The sequence below is a fragment of the Patagioenas fasciata genome, chromosome 1 (assembly GCF_037038585.1).
Source record: "Patagioenas fasciata isolate bPatFas1 chromosome 1, bPatFas1.hap1, whole genome shotgun sequence".
Taxonomy (NCBI): Eukaryota; Metazoa; Chordata; class Aves; order Columbiformes; family Columbidae; genus Patagioenas; species Patagioenas fasciata.
This window is the reverse complement of record NC_092520.1, coordinates 31,080,846-31,105,648: the sequence shown is the minus strand read 5'-3', so window position 1 is coordinate 31,105,648 and position 24,803 is coordinate 31,080,846. Positions and strand designations below refer to the sequence as shown.

Sequence of the window (24,803 nt, the reverse complement as noted above, 5' to 3'; positions counted from 1 at the left end):
CACTACAGCTTTGCCTTCACCGCAGGTTCAGCCCATGTCGGCCGGGGATGTCACGGAGCCCCCAGCCTGACAGGCCGCTCAGCTCCTGCCCGTTGGAGGGAGGACAACGAGATCAACACTCCACTGGCCTACCTGAGCTGGGCTCAGTGCTGGCGGTACCCCAATGAGTGTCACAGGCCCCCATGCAGACACCTCAGAAGATGGAACAGAAAAGTAAGCCTTGAAACAACAAAAAAAACCCCGTTTTGAACAGCCGTTAGGCAGATCTTGTGAGAAACGTTTTCTTTGCTTAGTCTCGTTTCCCAGTCAACCAAATGAAATTTCCATGCCAAAATGAATGGAAATGGTTTTTTTGCTTATAGCATAAAAAAAAATTAAGTAGCTGACTTACAAGTCAGGTGTATTTTATACTCTTTGTGTCAGTGATCATAGTCAGAAATGTGGTATCTTCAGTGTGGTTGAAGAATGCTGCCTTACTTTTCCCAGATGTTATTTCAGTGGAGACATCCTGCTGTATCTTGCATCTGTTGAGAAACAGATTAATTAATTTTTTAACCTAGAAAAGCCTTTATTTTTCCTAAACAAATCAGTTTAGTTGCAGTACTGGCAGCATTAATTTAAAAACTAAAAAAGTGAGCTAATGGGATGTGGGAGTTATGTGGGCTCAGCTGAATATGCTGGAAAGTATGGGTCACTTAGTGACAGTGCCATCCTTGAGGGATAGTAAGAAATGACCCATGTAAAAAAAAATTGCCTCACACAGCCCATTTCATTTGAATGTTCTTCAGCTACGTCTTGACAAGATGTGGATGACTGTTTGAAAGTGAGATGACTCCTACTCCCAAGCTTTATCACATAGTGCTCCCACTGATACCTGCTGTAGTATTTACTTGTATAAATGTTGAAAAGCTAAGTAGCTACAATCATTTTAATTTCTCACCTGATCATTTTAATTTCTCACTTACTTGTCCATTGTGTACCTCTTGAAGTGCAGTGTGACTGCTTTGAAGTGAAGAATCTTGCCAGTTCCAGAGAGGAGAGGATTGAAGGTATGTTGTGGTTTAACCCCAGCCAGCAATGGGGACCGCGCAGCTGCTCGCTTACTCCCCACTCCCACCAAGTCGGATGGAGGAGAGAACAGGAAAGGAAAAAAAACTCGTGGGTTGAGATAAGAACAGTTTAATAGCACAGCAAAGGAAGAAAAACTAATAACAACAATAATAGCAGAATATGCAAAACAAGTGATGCACAATGCAGTTGGTCGCTGCCTGTGACGTCAGTAGCCCATCAGTTCCTGATCAGTGGTATTTGCCCCCTGATCAACTCTAGGTTATACACTGGGCATGATGTCATATGGTAGGGAACAGCCATTTGGCCCCTTGGGTCAGCTGTCCTAGGTTTGCTCCGTCCCAGCTTCTTGTGCATCTGGCAGAGCAGGGGAAACCGAAAAGGCCTTGACTACCCGGCAACGACCAAAACATCCTGTATTGTCAAGATTCTTCTCATACTAAATCCAAAACACACCACTATACCAGTTACTAGAAAGAAAATTAACTGTATCCCAGCTGAAACCAGGACAAGGTAGTAGTATTTGGATTTATGGAGGGAAAGGAGAAGGTAGTATATATTTGACACCACTTCTGGTGTGAAAATGCTAACCAGTAGAAAGTATCACAGTATCACAGTATCACAGTATGTTTGGGATTGGAAGGGACCTCAAAAGATCATCTAGTCCAATCCCCCTGCTGGAGCAGGAACGCCTAGGTGAGGTCGCACAGGAATGTGTCCAGGCGGGCTTTGAATGTCTCCAGGGAAGGAGACTCCACAACCTCCCTGGGTAGCCTGTTCCAGTGCTCTGGTACCCTCACTGAGAAGAAGTTCTTTCTCAAATTTAAGTGGAACCTCTTGTGTTCCAGCTTGATCCCATTGCCCCTTGTCCTATCATTGTTTGCCACTGAGAAGAGCCTGACTCTGTCCTCGTGGCACTCACCCTTTATATATTTATAAACATTAATAAGGTCACCCCTCAGTCTCCTCTTCTCCAAGCTAAAGAGCCCCAGCTCCCTCAGCCTTTCTTCATAAGGGAGATGCTCCACTCCCTTAATCATCTTTGTTGCCCTACGCTGGACCCTCTCCAGCAGTTCCCTGTCCTTCTTGAACTGAGGGGCCCAGAACTGGACACAATATTCCAGATGGGGTCTCACCAGGGCGGAGTAGAGGGGAAGGAGGACCTCTCTCGATCTACTGACCACCCCCCTTGTAATACACCCAAGGATGCCATTGGCCTTCCTGGCCACAAGGGCACAGTGCTGGCTCATGGTCATCCTGTTGTCCACCAGGACCCCCAGGTCCCTTTCCCCTACACTGCTCTCTAATAGGTCATGCCCCAACCTATACTGGAACTTGGGATTGTTCCTGCCCAGACGCAGGACTCTACACTTTCCCTTGTTAAATTCCATCAGGTTATCCCCCGTAGTAGTTTTGCCTGTTATGGTGTATGTGTAAGATATTAGTTGGCAGCACTATGGATCCTTTATAGGAAACACACACCCAAGTTATTTTTCCGATAGCTAACATAAGTAGCCCTGGCCTTGGCTGCTTGTTTCTTGCTCCAGCATCATTCTCGTGCACAATGCTGAACAAAGAGATATGGTCCCAAGGATCCTATCGAGGGAAAAGCAAATCTCTCCAGAGGTGATGGCCTCAGCCAGGTTTAGAGCTGTTGCCACCAGATGCCCATCCACACCCTGAGTCATCAGCTGGTGAGATCATTTTGAACGCTGATGTGGTAGATGCAACCTGTGTCTGTTCATTCCCTGTCGCCCTGGCTGGACTTGACAATGGCAGCATTAACACTGAAGAGGAGATGAGTGATGTGGACCTCTGTCTTTTTTGAAATGAAAATTATACTATAAACTTTATAAGCAATCTTTTCTTCTCTATGCAAAACCAAATTTTTGCTGCTGGAGTTTCAGAGCACTCCAGAGCAAGAACTGGGGAAGTATTTATTAATTTTTACAAATATATAAAGGGGGAGTGTTACGAGGATGGAGCCAGGCTCTTCTCCATGACAGCCAATGGTAGGACAAGGGGTAATGGGTTCAAACTGGAACACAAGAGGTTCCACTTAAATATGAGAAGAAACTTCTCAGTGAGGGTAACAAAACACTGGAACAGGCTGCCTGGGGCGGGGTTGTGGAGTCTCCTACTCCGGAGACATTCAAAACCCGCCTGGACACATTCCTGTGTAGCCTCATCCAAGTGTTCCTGCTCTGGCAGGGGGATTGGACTAGCTGATCTTTTGATGTCCCTTCCAATCCCTAACATTCTGTGATTCTGTGGTTTGCAAGGTGAGTGAGTGGTTTGAGCACTACACATAGTAGTATATGTTTGATTTCCTTTTGGCCTAGGCAAGATTATAACTGATGACCCAGAAATTAAAAACTGTGTTCCCTCACCCATCCTCTGAAGTAATCTGTCCACCGGTGCTATTGAGGCTTAGCAAATGTATTGAAATATCTGAAAACATATGAGAAATAAGGGCAGCAGTTTTGATCTGTAGTGGTGGAACCTCTTACTAGAATTTCTGAATGTGTATTTTTAAACACATATTAAGTATACATATTTCTTGGTATTTTAAAGTTGTGATACTTTCATGCACAGCAAAAGGGTGGGAATGGCCCAGGGCAGATGTCTCTTGGAACGGTACTGTAGGGTTCCAAGAAGTGTCATGGGCATTTTTTGTAATGGGACTTCGACCTTTTCACATTTTTTTAAAAGTTCTGTGAATGTAAAACCTCATGACATGATGTTGAGACTTAGCGCTGAATTAGTTGTTTTACAAGATAAAGTACTTTCAGCATTGTCTGTTAGTATTAAATATTATGCGCTTAGCTGTTGGTGACATAAGCAGCTCACATGGTAACAAAAGATTGTTACTTTCCTCACTGCTGTTGTGACTGACAATTTTGAGAGTAGCCATAGGCTCTATACTGCTAGAGCATTACTTAGTTCCTGATGTCTTAGGCAACAGGAGTCATTCTCTGCTAATGAAAGAATTAAGGAAATACTTTTTTACTTGCCGTACAAGAACGTAAACCTAGTGTGGTGGCAGTGGAGTCTACCTCTAGAAATGGAGCAGGAAAACAGATTTACTTATTCTTTTATGCTTGATCATTGAAGAAGAGAAACATTAACCATGAGAGCAGGTTGTCTTTTTTAGCATCATCTGTTGACATGTTGAACCATGTTCCGTTTTCAGAGTCCCTGTCAAAGATGCACCTGCTAATGTTTTCACAAGGGCTTTCATGAATGGGCTTAGTACCTCAAAGATACATCCACTTGGAAGAGAAGTGGTTCTGAAGCAGTAGCTTAAAAAACATTTATTTAGACAAAATGTTCTTTATAAATAACTCTAGTGCAGGAAGGAGGCATGATATAAGGGGTGTATTAATTATTGCAACTGGTATCACCTGGTGAACAAAATTTATCAAGCTGCTTTTATCTGAAAATATTGTGAACACTTTTTTCCCTAGGAAATATACCAAAAATACTGATGGGACAGGATAATCAGCTTGTGTAGCATGTCTTTTTGTTTCATAATATGTTAGTTCATTCGGTTGAAAATATTCTCCTGTGTCTCTTCTATGAGTTTCAGTGGTAATTAATTTATAGTGGAATAATTTGCTAGTGTTTGGAGAACGGCTCCCACGACACCCTCTGTAGACATACTGGAAAAGTTACTTGAAGGCAGCATCACGGACCATCAGAAGCCACTCCTGTTCATCACTTGATTTCTGTTTCACTTTCATGATTGGGTTTAGGAATAGACTTCTGAATGTGAAAGCCTGAAAAAGAAGAAAGCTGCCCTGGCCAGCTTTTTCGAAGTGCCTCAAATGAGTGGGAGCCTTTGAAAAGTCCATGAGGAGCTACTTGTATTTTTAGACTTCTTGGGAGCTGTACAGGCTTGTAAATGGAAATTTGCATTTCAGGTGATTTGAAAATGTTCTGGACACAACTGGGAGGTAGAAGAGTGGACATCATATTTGAGCAGATGCAAAATGTGCTGCTGTCACTAAAGGAAAAGATCAAGAATGGAACTGCCACAAACCAAGGTTTGAAATCCTTGTAACAGTTAAGCTGGACTGTAGAGGACCTGTGGCCTGCTTTGTGTAGGGCTATGTGATATCTGCCACAATTAAGATACCTTTGAATTTAAATTACTTATTAGTTGGCATTTTTAGGCACTTTAAAATATATACCTGCTTTTTAAAAAGAAGACTAATCATTTCAGGTGAATCTTGTCATTTTCTCATTTTGCCTGTATACGTTTTCAAACAATGTGTGGTTCTTAAGCACGTGGAACTGAAATGTTTATTCTTGATAAGTAAAGAAATATCTGCAGTGCCTTGTGTTTCATTTATCATCAGAAGTTTCAGCCTTTCAAGCTGATCTCGATGAACTGAATGGTTTTGGCGTGGGATTATAAGTATTATTTCATGTTGGAGACACCATTATAACTTGAAACATTAGTAGAAAAATGTGACAGCAATGCATTTGAGATTGTTCTTGGTTTTCATGGAATTAAGTTACCTTTATCTACGTCAAAATCAGAAGTCTGATAAGCCTGGAGATGTACACAGGTTTCTTTTTACTGGTTTATTTAATTCGGAAAAAATATATTTTTTTTTCTTTTGTGCATTACCCGTGTAAATGTAATCTATGGTTCTTATTGCTTTTTTATGCAAGAAAATGTACACTAGTGTAAGATGCTTTTTAACTGGTATAGCCGCATTGTACTGCTTTTTATAAATGGGTAGCACCATTTTTTGTGTACTTGAGGTCCCACATCTTGATTTTTATGACAAAATATTACAGCAGTGTTTAGCGAGAAGTTGAACTTGGATCCCTAGATGACACCATCTGACATCTTTAACTTTGAATTTTTCTATGCTTTGTTCTGTAAGGATTTCAAACTAAAATATTAACATGGATTTTGCTGACATTTGTCTGTCACCTAGTAATATTTATTGCATGAGGTAAGAGTTTGAGACAGAACTGGTCTCTCCTGTGTGTTCTTACTATCCAAAGGCCATTTCCACCAGTTTAGGAGCAGCATTGATTTGGTCTGACAAGATCCAGCCCTTCGTAGCCAGAAGATGACTGGTCTGATGACAAAGTAAAGAGAGAAACTTTTATGCTAAATTGTCTTTACCTGTATTACTGCCACTGGAAGCTGCTGGTTTATGTGTGTTTGGAAACATTCTGGCAGCTTTTCAAAAGCCAGAGGATATTCAGTGCAGATTCACAACCCCTAATATGAGCTGTAATTTTATTGTAATTCGTAGACGTGTCTATTAAGGACTGTGGTGCCAAAGGTTTCCAATAGTCTTGAGTCTTACAATGCTCTAGACTAGCATAATGAGGAAACGTGTCTCTGGAGGACTTACATTTTGTTTTCCTTTTCAGTAGTCCCTAATATCATTGTCCCTACTGTCATTGCATAAATTGCATTTCATATCTGTTCTCTTTCATTTTTTGCATAGAATGCTGTCAGGCTTGGGCACTGGTGAATGAAGCTAAACTAAGTGATCTCTTAAACTTGACAAATGGTACGTGCATCTTGATTATATTTATTTGGTATGTGGATTTAATTTGTCTTGTTTTACTTCACCAGGAGCTTGTTTTCTTTTGTTGAAATCCATAAAATAGATCTGAGAAGCCTGTTAGCATTACAAGGAATAAAAAACGTAACTATTACTGTCCTCAGGTACTGGACTATGGACTCTAAGCTGAGTTTGTAGTTTTGTAGTTTGTATGTATGTGCATATGGCTTGTATCAAGAGGGTTTGAACTAATAAGCCCTGATGAACCTGAGCTGGCTGCAAGCAGAGTGATTTTGTGCATGGTTCCACCAGCTGTAATACGCTGGTATCCTTTCACCTCAAATAACGAAGAGAAATCCAGATTAGTGCCTCATATGCATGTTGTCTCCATGCACTTTGAAAGTTGCATGGAAGATTTTAATATGTGGATCACCCTGATGGTCTGTGGAAAAAGGCATTTTGCCTCAAGTTCATCAGTGCACACCCAAGTTTTTCCCCCTTGGAGGAAGGAAAAGAGAAGGAGGGAGGGAGTGGAGGAGCAGGAGAGGAAGCGTGGGCATGCGTGTTGTGTGTCACTCACTCACTTGCACACCTATATGCAAACATGATTTTTGTATAAGCTGTAAAAAGCAGCTTCTTTTTTTAGGAGGGCACTTGCTAGCATGCTTTTTGTTAGCTGTAGTTCATAGCAATGCATTGTTTTTCATGTATTTTGGCATTTTTCATTTTAGTAACCAAGTTTGATTATAAATCAAAATGTGGATTGTTGAAGTTGTTAATTGCATTCACATTTTTTCAGTAAGTGATGTGTCTGATGGAGGTGACACACAGGAAACGAAACCCAAATTGTGGCATCTTCTTACAGATGAGAACATTGCAAATGCTGTAGAAGGTTGTCACAGGTCAGTGTGTGTGATAGTTTATTCCAGTTCCTTATTTGACATATACTTTTGTGCATGTGAGGGAGATCTTAATCTCTTGTATTTCTAAATTCCAAGTTTTAAACCCAGTTTTGAATCCTGACAGTTTTCAGAGTGAAAATATTTTTAACTTGACCTACATGCAGAACCTGTGGTTTTGAGTAGACTTTTCTAATTGACCACATGAGAACATTGCAGAATAAAACAGGGCGTTTGCTTGTGAATAGAGATCCATGAGTCTTACCAGGCTTATCAGGGTTAGGATTTAACAATTTTTGAGTTCTCAAGATTTCCCAGACTCTGCAGATTGTCAGGAACATGACGTAGTCTGTCCATATGTAGCTATTTAGCCCCAGGTACTTATTTGGAAGATGGGGGTAAAGATATTGTTCCTTTTTTTTTTTTTTTAAATGTCCTTTCTGTGTTTCAGTATGTAAGTTCTTCCTGGGAAGAAGCTGTTGCCTTTTTTTTTTAATGCCACTGAACATGTCTTCATACGATGTTTGGATGGTAACACAATATGAGCAGTGATTCAATGAAACCTCTGAACTTGAATCAGTTGGCTGTTTCTTTCAACTAGTAATATTGAACCACTAAAAAACTGAGTGTTTTACTGGTTGTTTAAGATGCTGCTCTTTTTTCTTTTTTTTTTCCTTTCTTTTTTTAAATTCCAAATAGCAAAAAGGAAAAGATGGAAAAAAACGGTTCAGGGAGTAAAGAAGCATCTAGTAAAATTCAAGATATACCTTTAAACCGGGGATATCAGAACCACAAGTGCTCTAGTGCATGTCTTGCCAACAGACCAGCAGGCTCTTACAAGGGTGAAAATCCTCTTAAGATACCAATCCTGTTTGACTTTCAAAGACGCCACGCAAAAGCAGACTGCCTTTCAAAATCACTGGATGTGAATTATAAAGCTCCTTGTGGCCGAAGTTTGAGAAGCTTCCAAGATGTTCAAAATTATCTGTTTGAAACAGAGTGCAATTTCTTATTTGTTGATCACTTCTCCTTCAACACGTACGTACTGCTGGGCAGGAACACTGTAACTCCTGAACCTCTCGTGTTTGATTTTGACATCAGCAACGGAGCTGAGTCAGTGCCTGTTTCCTTCTGCAATGATCTTGACCGTGCAAGATTACCTTATTTCAAATATCGGAGGGCATCGTGGCCACGCGGATATTATCTCAACAATTTCTCCAGCGTGTTTGTTGATTCATGTGACTGCACGGATGGCTGCGTTGATAGGTAGGTAGAAAAATCCGATCCCAGGCAAGTGTTGGTGTAAGTGTGAAGGTGCTCACTACCAAATAGTGCTAAATAATGAAGGACTAATACTGCTGGAATATCTATGATACTTGTCTTGTGCCATGTTCTGTGTTGACTGACACCACTGTGTCTTTGTCTTCTCCAGAACTTGGGTGCTCCTGCACCTCCAGCCTCTGTTGTAGGGGTGGAAGCATTCAACAGGTGGATTATTGTGTTTCTTTCCCTTCCCAAATTGGCAGTGTGTCTCCTCCAAGTGGAGCTGGCAAGCAGATCTCTCAGCTTTGGGAAAGGAGTGGGGAAAGGAGAGAGTCTTGTGCCAGCAGAGGAAGGCTCATTTTCCTGGCAGGCAGAGAAGGATCCTGCATGACAACTGCTGCTGCAGCTCCTGCTGTGGGATGGTGTCCTGGAGATGGGATGGGACAACCTGAAGAGATCAGATCATTTGGGACTTAGAAGGTTACTGAGGGCAGAGGAAGGAACATCCCAGTTCACAACTTCTACATCCCGTCCTTTCCCTTGTGTAAACAGAAACTGTGAAATCTTGGAGTCATGAAACACATTTATGTTCCTAGCAGTTCAAATAGTGTTGCTCATCACAGTCTTCTTTCTAAAGCCCAATAACTCTGGGCTACATATAACTGTGGGAACTTGCCACAGTTAACATATGCAAGTTTGGTGATAATGTCCTCTTTCTTGAAGGGTGTTTGTCTTTGACCTGATTTCTGCCTGTAGGTGTTATCTGGTGTCAAATCCATTTTATATTACTGATAGCTAGAATAGTTGCATGTGCTGGTGTACAGTATAATTGCCCATGACACAACAAAAGCTTGAAATCACAGCCTAATATAGTGAAGCTTCAGTAATTAGTTTCAGCTGAGCAGCGGGGAACAGCAAGCGCATAGGATGCTGCTTCTTTGCACTGAACTCCCCTGAGACTTGAGATGCTTTTGATGTGCTGTTTTGGGGTTCAGGATTTGGTCCATTGCTGTTTGCCCGAACACCATGGGTCTTTGGAGTTGTCATTACGTAAGATGGTGAAGAGCAGCATTATTGCCTGAGTCCTACAATCAGTAGTGTGAAATTCTTCACTTCCTGGGGACTAGTGTGGGAGAAAGGTAACAAGGTAGTGGCTGACAGACTGGGAGGCTGTGCCAGCACAGCTGATTTTCATTCATTTGTTCAAGCCATTTGGTAGTGTCCTGTTTATAATAAATTTCTGTCATACTTCAGCTGTTTGCATGTGCCTTTTTACAGAGCTTGACAGAAGAATGGGATTGGGGTGGAGAGAACATGATTAATGTAAAGCAGGCATAACCAGGCAAGAGACAAAGAGAAGGGTGGGTGCCTGAAGTGGCCTTGTGGAATAAAAGTGAGAGGAAAAATATATATATAAAACTCTTGTGTGTCTGTATAGTCAAGTACATTTTAAATTATTTAGATTTATGTTTGATTTATGCAGCCCCAAATGCATTCTGAGATGTTTTACTGTTATCTTATAGGTCAAAATGTGCATGCCTACAACTAACTGAGAGAGGCTGTAGTAAAATTTCTCTGTCTGCAAGTAGTAAAACATCCAATGGATACAGTTACAAAAGACTGGAGGGACCTGTTCCTAGTGGGTAAGAAAGACAGAACTATTAACTGTTATTTCATTTGTATGCTCTTTTAGTGTAAGTACTACAGGACTAAAATAACTGCAATTTCTGGATTACCGAAACCTTCAGTTTTTGCCACAATTTTACTGACAGATCACAGAATGTTAGGGATTGGAAGGGACTTCAAGAGATCATCCAGTCCAATCTCCCTGCCAGAGCAGGAACACCCAGATGAGGTTACACAGGAAGGTGTCCAGGCGGGTTTTGAATGTCTTCAGAGAGGGAGACTCCACAACCTCCCTGGGCAGCCTGTTCCAGTGTCTGTCACCCTCACTGAGAAGAAGTTTCTTCTCATATTTAAGTGGAACCTCTTGTGTTCCAGTTTGAACCCATTACCCCTTGTCCTACCGCTGGCTGTCACCGAGAAGAGCCTGGCTCCATCCTCGTGACACTCACCCTTTATATATTTGTAAACATTAAGAGGTCACCCCTCAGTCTCCTCTTCTCTAAGCTCAGGAGACCCAGCTCCCTCAGCCTTTCCTCATAAGGGAGATGCTCCACTCCCTTAATAATCTTGGTTGCCCTGCACTGGACTCTGTCCAGCAGTTCCCTGTCCTTCTTGAACTGAGTGGCCCAGAACTGGACACAATATTCCAGATGTGGTCTCACCAGGGCAGATCAGGGTGATAAGAAATAATTAATGTGACTCGAGTAATAGGAGGCGAAAAAGCACATTTGTACTGCAGATACTACAATTTTCACACCTTATTTCAAGGTCCAGGAGGAGTATGAAGCATAACAGTATTAGTTAGTCCAGGAGCTCAGGCTGTATCTGGCCCATGTGCTGGTTCATTCAGGCATGCCAAGGGGAGGAGGGAGAGGAAAGGGCAACCTGCCACAAAGGAAGATCTATCACAAGACCATCACAGGATAAATCAGCCAAAGAAGTGGGAAGCAGTAGCCCACCTTGGTTTTTGCCCTGTATTTTTTCCACCCATTTGCTCTGTGGCATCATAGTCCTACTGAAATACCAGCCAGCTGCTGCCGCTGCCAGGCTTGGTGATGTGCAGCTCTTCCAGGCATCTCCAAAGCCATCTCAGTGCTACAAGTGTTTGCTTTTTCTCTTATTCAGCTCCCATAGTTTAATATGTAGCCTGGGGAAGGTGCCAGTAACCTCCGGTGTTTAGAGAGGAGTTGTGCAAAGGTAGCTTTCTGCAGCAGCCAAGGGCTGAAACCACAGGCTTATGGAGCCCCTTTCAGTCCTTTGTTGCTGTGTCATGTTAGTTTATCATTGGTGTGCAGAATTAAAGCTGCCAGTGGATTCAGAAACAAATATGAAAAAGAAAGCACAGTTGTGAATGCTTTTAAAAATATTTTGTAGCATCCTAAAACTCAAGACAGCTACAGTGAGGTCCAGGTATTATTTGCTAAAAGGTGTTCCAGCATAGAATAATGTGCTTCATAGGCATTTCTGCTTCTTTGTGATTTACTCCTATGAAATAAAAAGGTATAATATATTTTTTCTGGTCTACTTATGCCAAAATCTGAGTGACAGACTCTTAAAATTGGTGAAGCAGTGATCAAGCAAGTCATGAGCTTCAGAGCAGTGCTGTATAATGAGTTTTAGCCAGAGTCTTTATCTTTTCAGTCAACCGCCTTATTAATACTCAGGAGGGAAAATAATGGTAGCAACTTTGTTTTGGTAATGCATTCTTTTATATTGTGTTTTGTTTTGCTTCCTTTTGACAGAATTTATGAGTGTAGTGTGTTGTGCAGGTGTGACAAGATGATGTGTCAGAACAGAGTTGTACAGCATGGCATTCAAGTCAGGTTGCAAGTGTTCAACACCGAGAAGAAAGGCTGGGCCGTCCGCTGCCTAGATGATATCGACAAGGGGACATTTATTTGTACTTACTCAGGTAACAGAAGGTGACCTGTAGAAGATGTGTACCATAATTGTCCCTCTCCTGTGGCCTGTGCCATGGAAGTTTTTTGAAAACCAAATAGGGAAATATGGGCTTGGAAGAGAAGTGAGTCAATATAATCTCAACTTGCAAGATGATCAAACAGACAGAAGAACCTTGAAGAACTCTGCAAAGTGATGGTATCAGACAAATAACACATTCTGGAGCAAAGCCTATCTCAGACTGTTGTTTTTCCCTCACAGGTCTGTGCACCTTGTGTCAGGGCTAGTATAAATGCATTCATATTTTGCTTTCCTGAATATTGTTCTTGTATTTTTTTTAATATAAGTTTGAGCTGTGATTGTGAGTGTGACCCATCTTAACAAACAAACAATTTTTTCAAAAATCTTTTTTTTTTTTTTTCTTCCAGGCAGATTGATGAGCAGAGCTGAACTTCAGGTATTGGGAGATGCTGGTCAAGAGCTGCAAGATAAGAGTGCTCTGAATGGCAGAGGCCATGGCCTTTTTTCTAAAAGAAGAAAACTCGACAGTGATTGTTCGGACTCTGTGATTGAAGTAGCACAGACTGGCAAAAACAATGCTCTTGAGAAGCACGAACCTTTGTCTCAGACTGTGGATAATGAAAATAAACCAACCCTGTAAGTTTACCAAAACAAACTTAAACATAACAAAACTAATATTCTGCAATTCTACAAAGTCCTTTGTAAAACTTAGAGTAGAATTGAATATCCTCAGCTGAGGGTGTCTTTTTTTTCTCAACTTTTTTGTAAATTTTTTATTGTTTCTTCTAGTGGGACAGACTTTTTCCTCTCTATTAATTTTACTTACTGTAGGTACCACTTGACATTTTCTAGAAATCCAAGCCATTTCCTGCATGTACTTGATCTGTTCAGGGCATTAATCATTATGGTAATTTGAAAGAGTTAATAAAAGATATTTGAGATAAATGATTTAAAGATACTTGATGACACTGGAGGCTTTGCTAACAAATGAGCCACTAACTGTCCTCTCCTTTGGGCCTAAACTTCTTGTTCTGTGTAACATATCCTTTCCTGCTGAGAGTCTTAACCTTTCCCGTTAGGAGCCTGACAGCTCCTCACTTTTGCAGTGAATGATGCAAAAGTTCTGGTCCTATTTTCATTGTACAGTCAGGGCCTCATAGCCCATCAGGATTCCTAAAACAAAATTATTGCAAAATGACTGTGGCATCATCAATAGCGTGCTGTAGTCTTTTCAGATGGAAGTCAGGAACTTGTTTTCGTAAACTTTATTCCCTGCTCTGCCACACTACTTTGTAAACACTTCCTTTGTACTACTTATAAATGATTGCACATTCTTGCTTATTTCATAGTAGATTATTGTGAATCTTTGAGAAGCACCATGAAATTGCAAATGGAAACTTTTAAAAATACCTGCCAGTATATTCTCACTTGCATTTTAATATCTTGGAAAACTAATGAATTAATAATGCTGTAAATTACATAATTATCAGCAATCAGCTAGATTTTACTTCTACTAATTACTGTTACTAAAAACTGTAGGGAAGCACAGTTTTAAAGTTGAGTTTACTGTGCCGCTACTTTAAATCTTGAAAATTTCCTTTCCCGAGAATAAACACATTTCTCATGTGGGCTGTGTAAAAAGTATGGCAAACAAAAATACTTTGTTCTCTGCCTCTTAAGCAATGACAGTCCAGCTGATCTGAGAAGCCTTTGAGAGGACATCAGTGTGCTAAGCTTGACATGTCATTCACCCAAACAGATTGCCTTAAAAAAGACAAACAATGTAACCATGCAATAATGTCACAAATTCTTGTGGCTGCTGCAGCTTTTCAATTTATAAAGAGGTTTAAATCTTAAGAAAGTCTTAAAGAGTAATATTTGTTGCCGTTACCAATGGCCCAAAGAAGTACCATGATGTTTTTCGTGACAAGAAAACACATATAAATATTGAAGAATAAGAACTTTTACTTATTGCTAGACATTGTACAGGTATTAAGATTGGTTTTGAAACTGGTGTTTACTACTGCACTTTTAACGTAATCCAAATCCATGTGATTTTGGGTGTTTTAAATGTAGATACCAGAGACTGCTTCCCATTTTTCCTCAACCTTTTCCTGACATGAAGGAGTGAGGTTTTTTTTGTGCGAGACTTTTCTGTATCTGCCATACATTGACTGTCTCCCCCTCTGTCTCCCTCTCTGTCCTTTGTCCCTGCATCATCTTTGCTTTCCTGTTTGAATGCTACACTGTTAAAACTATTGAAATTGGTAGCGGGAAAAAAGCAAAACTCTGTCTGTAGGTGCTCTATTTTGAGGTTTTCCAATGTAGTAAATCAATAAAAAATTTGATTCTCAGCAGGAGAACTTGGAAAGGATATAAAAGCAACTGCAGATCTCTCAAGGAAAGTATGAACAACTGTTTTCTTACAAATACTATTGAAAACCTAACCTAGGTCCCCAGTTCTTAAAGGCAAAATAGTCACAGAATGTGGATTGAGGCCAGACTGCAGGCCCTGGTATAGTCTGTTCTTTATGAACTAGAGGGTCTTAGAGAAATGTGTATTGAGAGAGTTACTTATGGGTCTTTTTGTCTTTTATAATCTTCTTTTGACCTTTCTGTACAGGGTTCATCCAAGGAATTTAAGTATTGGAATCTCGAGAAGGCCTGGAACTAGAACTGTTGTTTTTCATGATCGCAAGCTAAACATGGTAATAATAATAAGTGGCTTTAATAGATTCATTTTTCACTGTGCTGAATATGTATGTTAATTTTAACCTTTTCATCTTATGCATTTAAATTGTTCTAATGATCTTTCCTCATGAGATTGTGTCACACTGTGAGCTAAGCTGGTGTGCTGGAAGCTACACCCTGTCCCTTCTCTGACATTGTCTGTCCTACAGCATTTTCCCAGAGATCAGCACCAACTACTCTCACAACCTTCCCTTCTCCCCCCTTCACTTACACTCCAGCCTCAAGAGTCTTAAGAAATCATTCTCCTTTCCACCCCCAGTTGTAAATAACTGCCAGGTCATGGGGTTGGAGTGATAATATTTTTGTGATGTCTCCCTAGAAAATGACGTAGGAAGGAGAAAAGAAAATCTCAGGAGTTAGACAGAGTTTTATCATGCATTGGCACAATTGGGAGAATTTGATCTGACCTGAGTGTGAAGTGTTGCATGGAAATATGTGCAAAGGAGGGAAAACGGGATAAACTTTGTATGTTTCATTGGTTTCATTGCGCTTAAGAAATGCATGTGGCATTTTGATGATAACATTTGGTAGTGCTGTCCGTTCTGGAGCTCCCGTAACAAATCGCCTTTTTGTGGTGGGAGAGAAGAAATCTTGCCACTTCTGTTCATCTTATTGAAAATGTGTAAAAAGCATTTTTGAGTTTTGGCTCAGCAAATTAACACAAACGTTTGAATTCCGGTGAAGTTGTTGGGACTTAAGCACTTACTTAAATGCTTTGTTGAGTGGGGAGCTCCTTCCAGGTTATTTGGAAGCATAATTTGAAATTAAGATAAAAGTTGCATTGCAGTAAATGTGTGAACCTTTGAAACTCAGCCATAGCCATGCTTTACAGAAGTTTGGAACTTCAGCCCTAGAGTCCTAAAAGCCACTTGCTATCCTGTGTTGACCCAGAGTTGCATACAGCAGCAATACATCACAGCCTTTTCATTATCTTTTATTCTGTTTAAAGGAAATTGATACACTGGTGCACAGTGCCAGCTCAGATGAAGAAAATAGTTCCCAGATTCATCAGTCAAGCAAAACAAAACTAACCAGTGGAACAAAGAAAGGAAAAGAAAGTAGGTTTGCAGAGCTATAAATACTTCACTCTTAGTACACTTGTGCCCCATCAGATCATAGACTTAAAATGTAGAAAGTGATCTCTGGATGTGGGCAGACCTATTCTGAGAGTAGAATGATGTTGTCTGCGTAGTGCTTAGACTGTCTTAAGAGAGCTCAGCAGTATGGAAATTATTGCTGCTTTGCCTATTAACTGGTACAGGTCAGTCTTTTGCCTGCAAAGTTGATCATGGGCCATGATGAACAGTCCTGACAGCAGCTTTTCAAATGCACTGCAATTGTGGGAAAGTCAGTCTTGCAAATATTTTTGTGTCACACGCAATGCATGTTCCAGTCAACAAAAGCTGAACAGGATATCATGTGGGAGTGGGAGGTCCTCAGGCTGGAGAGGCAGGGTAAAACTGATGCTGTTTGCACATGCATCTTGTTTCTGTCTTAATTACAGTTTGTGGTTCTCTCAGGAATTAAGGTGGAGAGTGATGATCAAATGCTGTGTGGAAGAAATCAGTTTGGAATAGGATTTGAGAAGAATGAGAGACTAGATCGGTCGCAGGAGACTTGAGCCAAGTGCTTTAGGCACTGCAGCAGGAGACATAGTCATTTGCGGGAGGATTGCTGAGAGGCACGGAAAAGGGGAGATGTGTTATGGACTTGTAAATAGCAAGGAAGCTGCGTACATTTTGGAGTACAAAGAAGGGTGGGTGGATAAGAATTCAGGGCCAAACAAAAGAAAGACTTTGGCTTTAAACTGGCATTGAAAAATAACTTATGTGTCCGTTGACAGAATCCCCTCAGCAGCAGAAGGAAGAACGTCCAATGGAAATTGGACAGACCGAGCCTGCTGGCACGGACAGTGCAGAATGCAAAAGAAAGAGTCAGTCCCCACAGCGTGTTGCTTGTGGCACATCAGGTGTGCTGGATAACACGTGTGTTGCGAGGCTGTCCAAAAGAGTACCAGTAAAAGCTGACTGCAAAGAGGAAAATCGCAGGCAGCCAAAACAAGATGTATTTTGTGAGGAGGCTGATGGTGACAGGACACTTCTAAAGAATGCTAATGAAGAAAACATTTATGTACTGGATGCCTCAAAAGAAGGAAATGTGGGTCGTTTTCTTAATGTAAGTAAAAAGTTGCAAGTGTTCTCATAGTTGTTTTAGCTTAAATATATAAATTATGCATTTGCATAAGCTAGAAGGCTTTTGCAAATAAGCCACATATGTGGTGGGTGCATGACAAGGCAGATTGTGTGGCACTGTCTGCACTCTGAAGTGACAACAGCGGGGTGGGCCACACCAGCTGTTCCTGCCTCCATAAGGTGGTACATGCTACGTACTAGCTGTAGTTTTTGGCACCACTAGATTCCTGAGTGAAATAGTCCCAAGTAATGAGTGACATCTTTCTCCTGAATTTTTGAATGGCCTTTTTTTGGGATCCACAGAGCAAATGGTGTGTTTTGTTAAACCACAAGCCTTCTCTCAGCCTCATTTTTTTGTTCCCAAAGCATTGTAAATTCTGGCTTATGCTAATTTAGGGTAAGTGTTGTGATATTTAGGAAATTACTGTTCAATCACAAGTTCAGGAAGTGTCCTGTCATACAGTGTACATACCTGCTAAATAAGTCTCTGAATTTTGACTTAACAAGGAATAGTAATGAATTACAGAGTACCTCCAACTAAGATGAATTTTTCATAAACATTTCTGCATGTACTCTTCAAGTAACTTATTTCACTTTATTGGCATGAATATGTGTCTTACAGCAAAATCCTTGCATATATTTAAGCTATTATTCATTGCCGAGGTAATATGGTGGTAAGATTAGTAGTGCCTCTTGCTGAAACCTTTCTTCTGCATCCATGACCACACATGTTTCTACGTGCACCTGAATGAACTTTCACATCTTGTGTCTCTTTGCCAACAGACACAATAATTTAATTTATAGCTTGCTCCCTAGTACTGGTCCCTAGGCTGACAGGGAGATACATCTGTCACATACTGGTTATTTGTGGTGCATCCTGAATCAAAGATGAATTCTCACCATAAAATTCTAGAGGAGGGCTTGATAAAATAACTTGGTGTTTTTAGACAAAAGTGCTTTCATAATATGATGGAAGTAATACTTCAAGATATATAGTTGCTGCAAAAAGAACTGGCCATGGCATTGAGTAATAGAGAATCTGTGTGAGCTGGGGAAGGGAAGGAAGAAACTACCTTACTAGTGACAGATATCTGACACAAAATAGGTTCGTCAGCCAACAACAAGGTGCTTCACTCTTTCTAACTCAGATATTCTGTTTTACAGCACAGCTGCTGCCCAAATCTCTTTGCACAGAGCGTGTTTGTAGAGACTCACAACAGAAGCTTCCCATGGGTGGCATTCTTCACAAACAGGTATATTTTTGGAAGTTTAATGTTGTTCATTTGAGCACTGGAGGAAAAAGCAGTGCTTAGTGATTAGGAAATAATTATGTAGCTGGTGAGCCAGCACAGGCAGGATGCAGGAGCAACCACAAAACCCTGGATGAAATGCAAAGAGTAAAATCATTTCCGTTACCTCGCCAGCTCGGGGATCGCCGAAGCAGCGGAGCTCGGTCCATGCTAGAGGATCCCCGAACCTGCTGTTTTCACCTGTATTTCAAGGATTCATACAGGCACAGTTTTCCATGCTGTGCTTTGATCTTCTCCACAGGAGGGTTGGAATCTCAAGCACGTTTGATAAGGTGCCACTCAGTAAATCACAGGCCTGTATTATCGAAACACAGAGGTTCTACTTGGCAAGCACACAAGATCAAATAATAATTAGTATGATATATGTGTTTTTCTTTACCCTGACTGCAAGATCATGTTAACAATCCTCCTCCACAGTCTTCTGTTATATTCCCACAGGGAGGCAGATGCTTAGATCATGAAACTGTAAAACTACTGTCTTACTGGTGACTTCTTATTGTGCAATGAAGACTGAAGAAATTCAGCTGTTGATTATCACTAATGAGTTTTTCTTAAGTTTTGCACTGAAATGTGAAGTGGGGAAGCTTAATTTTGATGCATCCTTTTCAGTGATAATTTTCTTCAGTGGCAAAATAGGTTTAACTCAGAACAGTCATTTTGAAAGCCAAGATTCACTGATTCCAGCATTGTGTCTCAAGGAATGGCCAGCAGGTCTGGATCCTTTAGGGCAGGATTGGATTCCTGGGTCTTAAGGCTGAGACACTTGGTTGGCCAAACAAGCTGACTCCAGACCTTCTCACTTTGCATAGCCCAGTATGTCCTGGGGAGGTAACACTAGGATGCTCAGAGGTGAAAACTTCCTCTGAAAGCAAAAGTTGTGAGAGGATGTACAGAGAAGTGGTGCCAGGGAGACACAAGAAGACGGCAGCTAAACCCAGGAGGGGAAAAATTAATTGCTTGAATGAAGACAGCTGATGCACATGACAGTGGGAATGCAGGGTGAGAACTCACAACAGAGAGGGGAGGACTTGTTCCAGACAAACTGACCACAGGGAACACTGACCCTCTGTGGAGCCTTGCAGCCCTGGTCCGTACTGACACAGATGCTGCAGATCATGCTGTGAGGAGTGCTTCCAAGAACTGTGAAATTTTTACTTTAGCTAGAGTCTTGCTTGCTCAGGTACTCAGTAAAAAAGTGTGTAGTGGAGACTGAGGCCAGTGGAGAGTGGTAACAGTGGTTGGCAGAAAATACATAGGGAAGAAGGCTGTGGAAGGAATGTTCCCCTGGCTGGCCCTCTTGCTTTCTGGCAACCACCCTTTAAACAACTTTTCTACATTAAGGACTGCATCTGGACCACCGAGCTTAATTATGTATCTTCCATGAACTTGCACAGTCACCCTTTTATCCATTTTGTGTTTCTGGCCTCCAGAACATCCTAAGGCAGCAAGTCCCAGGTTGCAATTATGTGCTGATTGAAAATTCCTCATTTTGTTTGTTCTCAGCCTGCTGCCTGGATGTAACTTATTTTATATTCAGTGAAAAATATCAGACAATTACTCTCTTATTTGTAATACTCCTATTTCATTGTATTTTCCCTCAATTGCCCCTCAGCATCTTAGTCTCAGGTGTTTAATTTGGCACTCCTTTTGGGCAATGAATTTACTACGTTAGAAGTTCCTTGTCTTTGGTGTACTGCCAGAGCTGCTGTGAGCAGTGATGTACTGTACATAGTAAAAATAACAAAGTGTCTATGTGCTCATTTAGCTGTGTTCACTTATGTGTTTTTTACTTTTTTTTTGTCCTGTTTCCCAGAACAGGCCTTGAAGTTAGAGCAGGTTGTTTAGACTCTGGCCCTATTGCACTGCTTGATAAATTCTTTTCTCTTAGGTATGGGTATTTGCTCTCTCCAGAGCTCTGGCAGCCCAAGCAGCATGCGTGTGCCAGACACTGCTTTTATCTCTTGTTTCTCTCCCAACAAGCTGCCTGTGTGATGCTCCCTGTCCCGTACAATTTTGAGGTTTGCATGTGAGTCATTGGTGACAAACTGTAAGCACAGTACTGATTCACGTAGTTCAAACAAACTGACCGAGTGTTTTATTTCTTAGGCATGTGAAAGCTGGAACTGAACTCACGTGGGATTATGGTTATGAACCTGGAAGCATGCCAGAGGCAGAGATTTCCTGTCAGTGTGGAGTTCAGAAGTGCAGGAAAAAAACCTTATAGGCAAAGCCTTCCTGCTGTTAACACATCATGTACCTGAAGATTTATAAGCTGCAAGGGACTACTACACAGCAAACAGTACACTTAAGTCTGTGGTGCTAATTACATTCAACTAAAATGTCTGTCACCTGATCGTTTTTTAAATTTACATTTAAATGTTACTTTTGTAGTTTACAAAGTTAGAACTGTTTCTCAATAGAACAGGCATCAAACTTTTCCGAGATAATTTCTGTGCTCCTAGTCTTTCCCCGCCTCTCTTTTCATTTGCAAGCAAAGTTCACAATGCACTGGAAGAACTCATGCTTCTGTGTCATCTGCAGCAGAGACATGGCTGATGCAGAGCAATTGTTAGTTGATGTTTTCTGTGCAGTTCCACAATGCTGAGTTAGCAAAACTTGGGTTTCTGAAACTCGTTATGAATGCAAGTCTGCATGTTTGGGGGCTAAGAATTATTAAACCCTACCTAATCCTGATGGATCCAGTGGGACAGATAGTCTTGAACAGAGATGAGATTAATCAGGATGGTTTTGCACAGCTGTGTTCATGCTGCAAAGTGAGCTGGGTAAGTCCTACTGCTGCAGGAGGAAAATTACTGAAATGGAGCAACGGATGGATGTGCAGGTATGTGGCTTTTAAATGTGGTGGACTCTTGGGCAAAGAAGGTGGTGTTGCAGATGGGTGATTTAGACCACTTGAAACAACACCACCAGCAAAAGTAATTTTACAGAAGTAAGATGTTGTAGAAGTAAGACTTAACAAAGTTCAATGGCAAGGTTCACTCTGTTACTGTAGAGGATATAACTGTGATTCAAAATTACCAAATCAAAATCAAACTCACCAATACAAAATCTAGTGCACTATAATACAAGGTTATGTGTGATACCGGTCACTTACCAAAGATACCTCTGCAGTTGGTAAAGGGTCTCTCAGCTTCAAGGTGTAACCATGAGAGGTGTCCCAGCTCCAGGGGAGATCCCCACCGTGCAGCCAGCTGCTTACAGGAGAGCTCAAAGGCGGCTCCCTCCAGCTGCCACACTTAGGGAATACAGTGGTTGGCTTGTAGTCAGATTACCTGCAATGGAAAAGGTAGGCATGAGACTCTTTATACCCACCTCTTTCTTTGTTCCTTGATAAATGAGTCTTGGAAGAACCACCTGCTATTCATGTGTTAATGGTATGGTTGGTGTTCCAGTTTCCAAGCTTATATGCATTGTTTGTCACCATGTCACCTTGTTCCTGTGAGGGTTTTCAGAGAACAGGTTGGAACTAGAGACAATTTTGACCTGGTTGTGGCCGAAGCCTTTGCTTCCTCTGGAGACTGAACCAAACTACCATGAGTTTGGTCAGGGAGTCAAGCACATCCATCACAGGTGGATTTAAAGTTGGCCCTGCTGTGCACCTTCACTTCCTGAATTTGTGGGAGGCCTTGCATGGCAGATCATGTAGAATTGTCTTTTCATCCATTAGCAGCTTTTCTGTCACTGGATTTCCTGTTCTGCAGAGCGGAGAGAAGCACCATTTGCAAGAGTTAGTGATGATTTAGGCAATTGTCTATGGGAACGAAACGTGCCTGTGAGAGACTGCTATGGCCACAGAGTAGAGATTTTAAACCTATAGCTATTCTGCAAAATGAAAGAGAAGCAGGAAACAGTTCTTGGCCCTGAGGCCACAGGCAATGGATGGCTTATGTCCACATGGCTTAGGGTTAGTCTTCTTTTAACTGAGTTGCATCTCTGCTGTGTACCTGTGGACAAACGTGGTACCTGTGGCCCTAAGCTGTTTTTTGGGTTTGATTTGGATGCTTCAAGCTTAAAAGACATGTGGTTGTGCTGCAACACATGATATTCTCAAATTTCTCAACAGCCTGTTAAAAATGGTTAAAAAAAAAAGATATATCAGACCTGTGAACCATCCTGCTCACTGTGAAACCTCAGCTCTGCTCTCCCATGGCCCTGTTTGAGAGCTTGACATAGCCATCAAGCAAACCCCTCCTCAGCTTTTGTCCCAGTCATTGTGCTACGGGTTTCTGCATGGTTTTGTCATGCATCTTCAGGGCTAAATGCAGAAGAGCAGATTACCCACAATGTTGGTGCAGTCTTCCTTCAAAGGGTCAGAGCCACCCGCTCTTGCTCTAATCCCTCCCCTTCCACCTCTTTGTTGCTGAGGAGCACCACCATGTTAGCATCAGTCAGCGTTCAGCTCTGTTGCTTCTTGCTTCGTTGAAGATCTGTCTCGGAGGAAATATGCCTTAAGATAACGTTGTGCAATGTTAAAACCTCCAGACACATGCTGGGCCACATGGCAAACCCACCGGTAACCTGTCACTGTTGTAAACCTTTTAAACAAGTGATATCTTGTCTCTAAGCTAAGTGATATCTGTCTCTAAGCTCAACTTGAATGTGGAAAAGCAGATGGGAATGTCATTAAAGCATAAAGGGGAGGGAAAAAAAACCATACATTTTACTGCTGTTGATTATATTTCCCAGATCAGTGGTAGGAATTCCGGTACTGGGCTGGTGAGGAAAAGCTGTTTCTTGCTGTAGAAAACAGACCTGAAGTTTCAAAAGATCGAGCACTTCCTTGCTTTGTGTGGTCTGCAACTATCAGAGAGCCTACTGTCAACATGGATTTTACGGTATGAGATGGGGCTTTTTGCCTTGCTCTGTTTATCAGGCCTGTCTTCAGGCTGGTGCTTCTGCATTCTCGTCCTCCATGAGGACACAGTTGATACAGTGGTTGCAACCCAGCTCTGGTCCCTTCTCAGTCTGATGCTTTCACTGCTTGTGAATCTGACATAGCAGATCAGAAAACACAAGCTATCCTTTTGCACACTTAACCTTACAAGGTATGTTTTACACCTGGTTTTGTAATTTTATTGGAGAGGGTTCTGGTGAAGGTGGCTGGCAAGTATCCTCTGCAAATAATGGCTGTGCCAGTTGAATAGACATTGTGAGAGTGCTCATCTGAACTTGGTCTCTGCTCAGCTGTCGGTTCCTCTGCTTGCCTGTACACAGCTCAGGAGAAGGGTGTATTTCTGCACATAACCCCTTGTGTCACCTGTGATTTTTATCATGTAAAAGCACCAAGCACAAGCACTGATGGAAGAAGAGGTGGAAATGGTCCAGGTGAAACACTGGAAAGCACCTCTGGAATGACACATTTGGGACTTCTTGTCAGCCTGTCAGGGGGTATCAGGAGAGAAGAATGGCTTATGGAAATTAGTTGCATTGAGACATGAAGCAGAGCTCTGGAGATGCCCCAAAATCAGAGTTTCTGTTGACCTGCAGGACAGCGTAGGTTTTACAACACTGAGGGAGGACCAGCAGAGGGGAATTCTGAAACCAATTTGAGCTTTTTCAGGGCAGTACCTTGTTTCTGTGAAATGGTGTCAGCCAGCCACGGAGTGTGGACATTGCTGACACTCTCTCATGGTGAGCAACATAGTGAGCAGGACTGTCCCAATGGAGGGACAGCAATGTGAGGACATATAAGGGCTCCTTGACCTACAGGGAAATAATTATTAGCGCCCAAGGCAAGCATACAAATGCAAAGACAGCTGAAGATCACCTATGGCATAGGTATAAAAGAAACCGGACTGGAGCACATTACACTGATTTTTATTTTTATTTTTTTTTCCCAAAGAATTACTGAGCACTGATTTCCAGCTCCACCTATTTCAGCAGAACTCCGTGGCTCTGTAGGGCAGGGATTTGGAAGAAGAGATCACAAGGGATTTGCACTTGGGTTTCCTCCACAAAGAATCATTTTTCTGTGTTGAAGAACAGTCTTGTGTTAGGAAAATTTTCCTAGTTTAAGACTTATGCACTTGTGAGAGTGCTTGTATCCAGTTGACTCATTTGAGTACCATCTAGATAATAGATTCAGGTGTTGTGTAGCAGCATCTGAGTGATGGATACAGTCTAATTGCAAGCCCAGACTGAGAGACTGACTTTATCTCTGAAGTGCTGCATCTGGGCTAGCACAAAGGAATTTGGGAAACCAGCTGGAATAACGCC

General features: G+C 41.6%; 1 protein-coding gene across 4 annotated transcripts; it reads left to right on the top strand.

Moving 5' to 3' along the window:
* Positions 1-46: 46 nt before the first annotated feature.
* SETDB2 (SET domain bifurcated histone lysine methyltransferase 2) lies at positions 47-23,151 on the top strand. 4 transcript variants are annotated; one of them, XM_065859547.2, is made up of 14 exons: positions 47-213; positions 990-1,049; positions 4,992-5,114; positions 6,546-6,611; positions 7,405-7,507; positions 8,204-8,770; positions 10,291-10,410; positions 12,163-12,305; positions 12,721-12,949; positions 14,937-15,021; positions 16,014-16,122; positions 16,908-17,239; positions 18,421-18,509; positions 20,673-23,151. In XM_065859547.2, exons 1-14 carry the CDS (start codon positions 183-185, stop codon positions 20,788-20,790), a joined length of 2,175 nt encoding a protein of 724 aa, XP_065715619.2. In that variant the 5' UTR covers positions 47-182; the 3' UTR covers positions 20,791-23,151. The 4 variants fall into 4 exon arrangements, with proteins under 4 accessions (XP_065715619.2, XP_065715502.2, XP_071661600.1 ...); XM_065859430.2 differs by having other exon boundaries at positions 12,136-12,305; XM_065859622.2 differs by having other exon boundaries at positions 138-213; positions 995-1,049; positions 12,136-12,305.
* Positions 23,152-24,803: the final 1,652 nt, after the last annotated feature.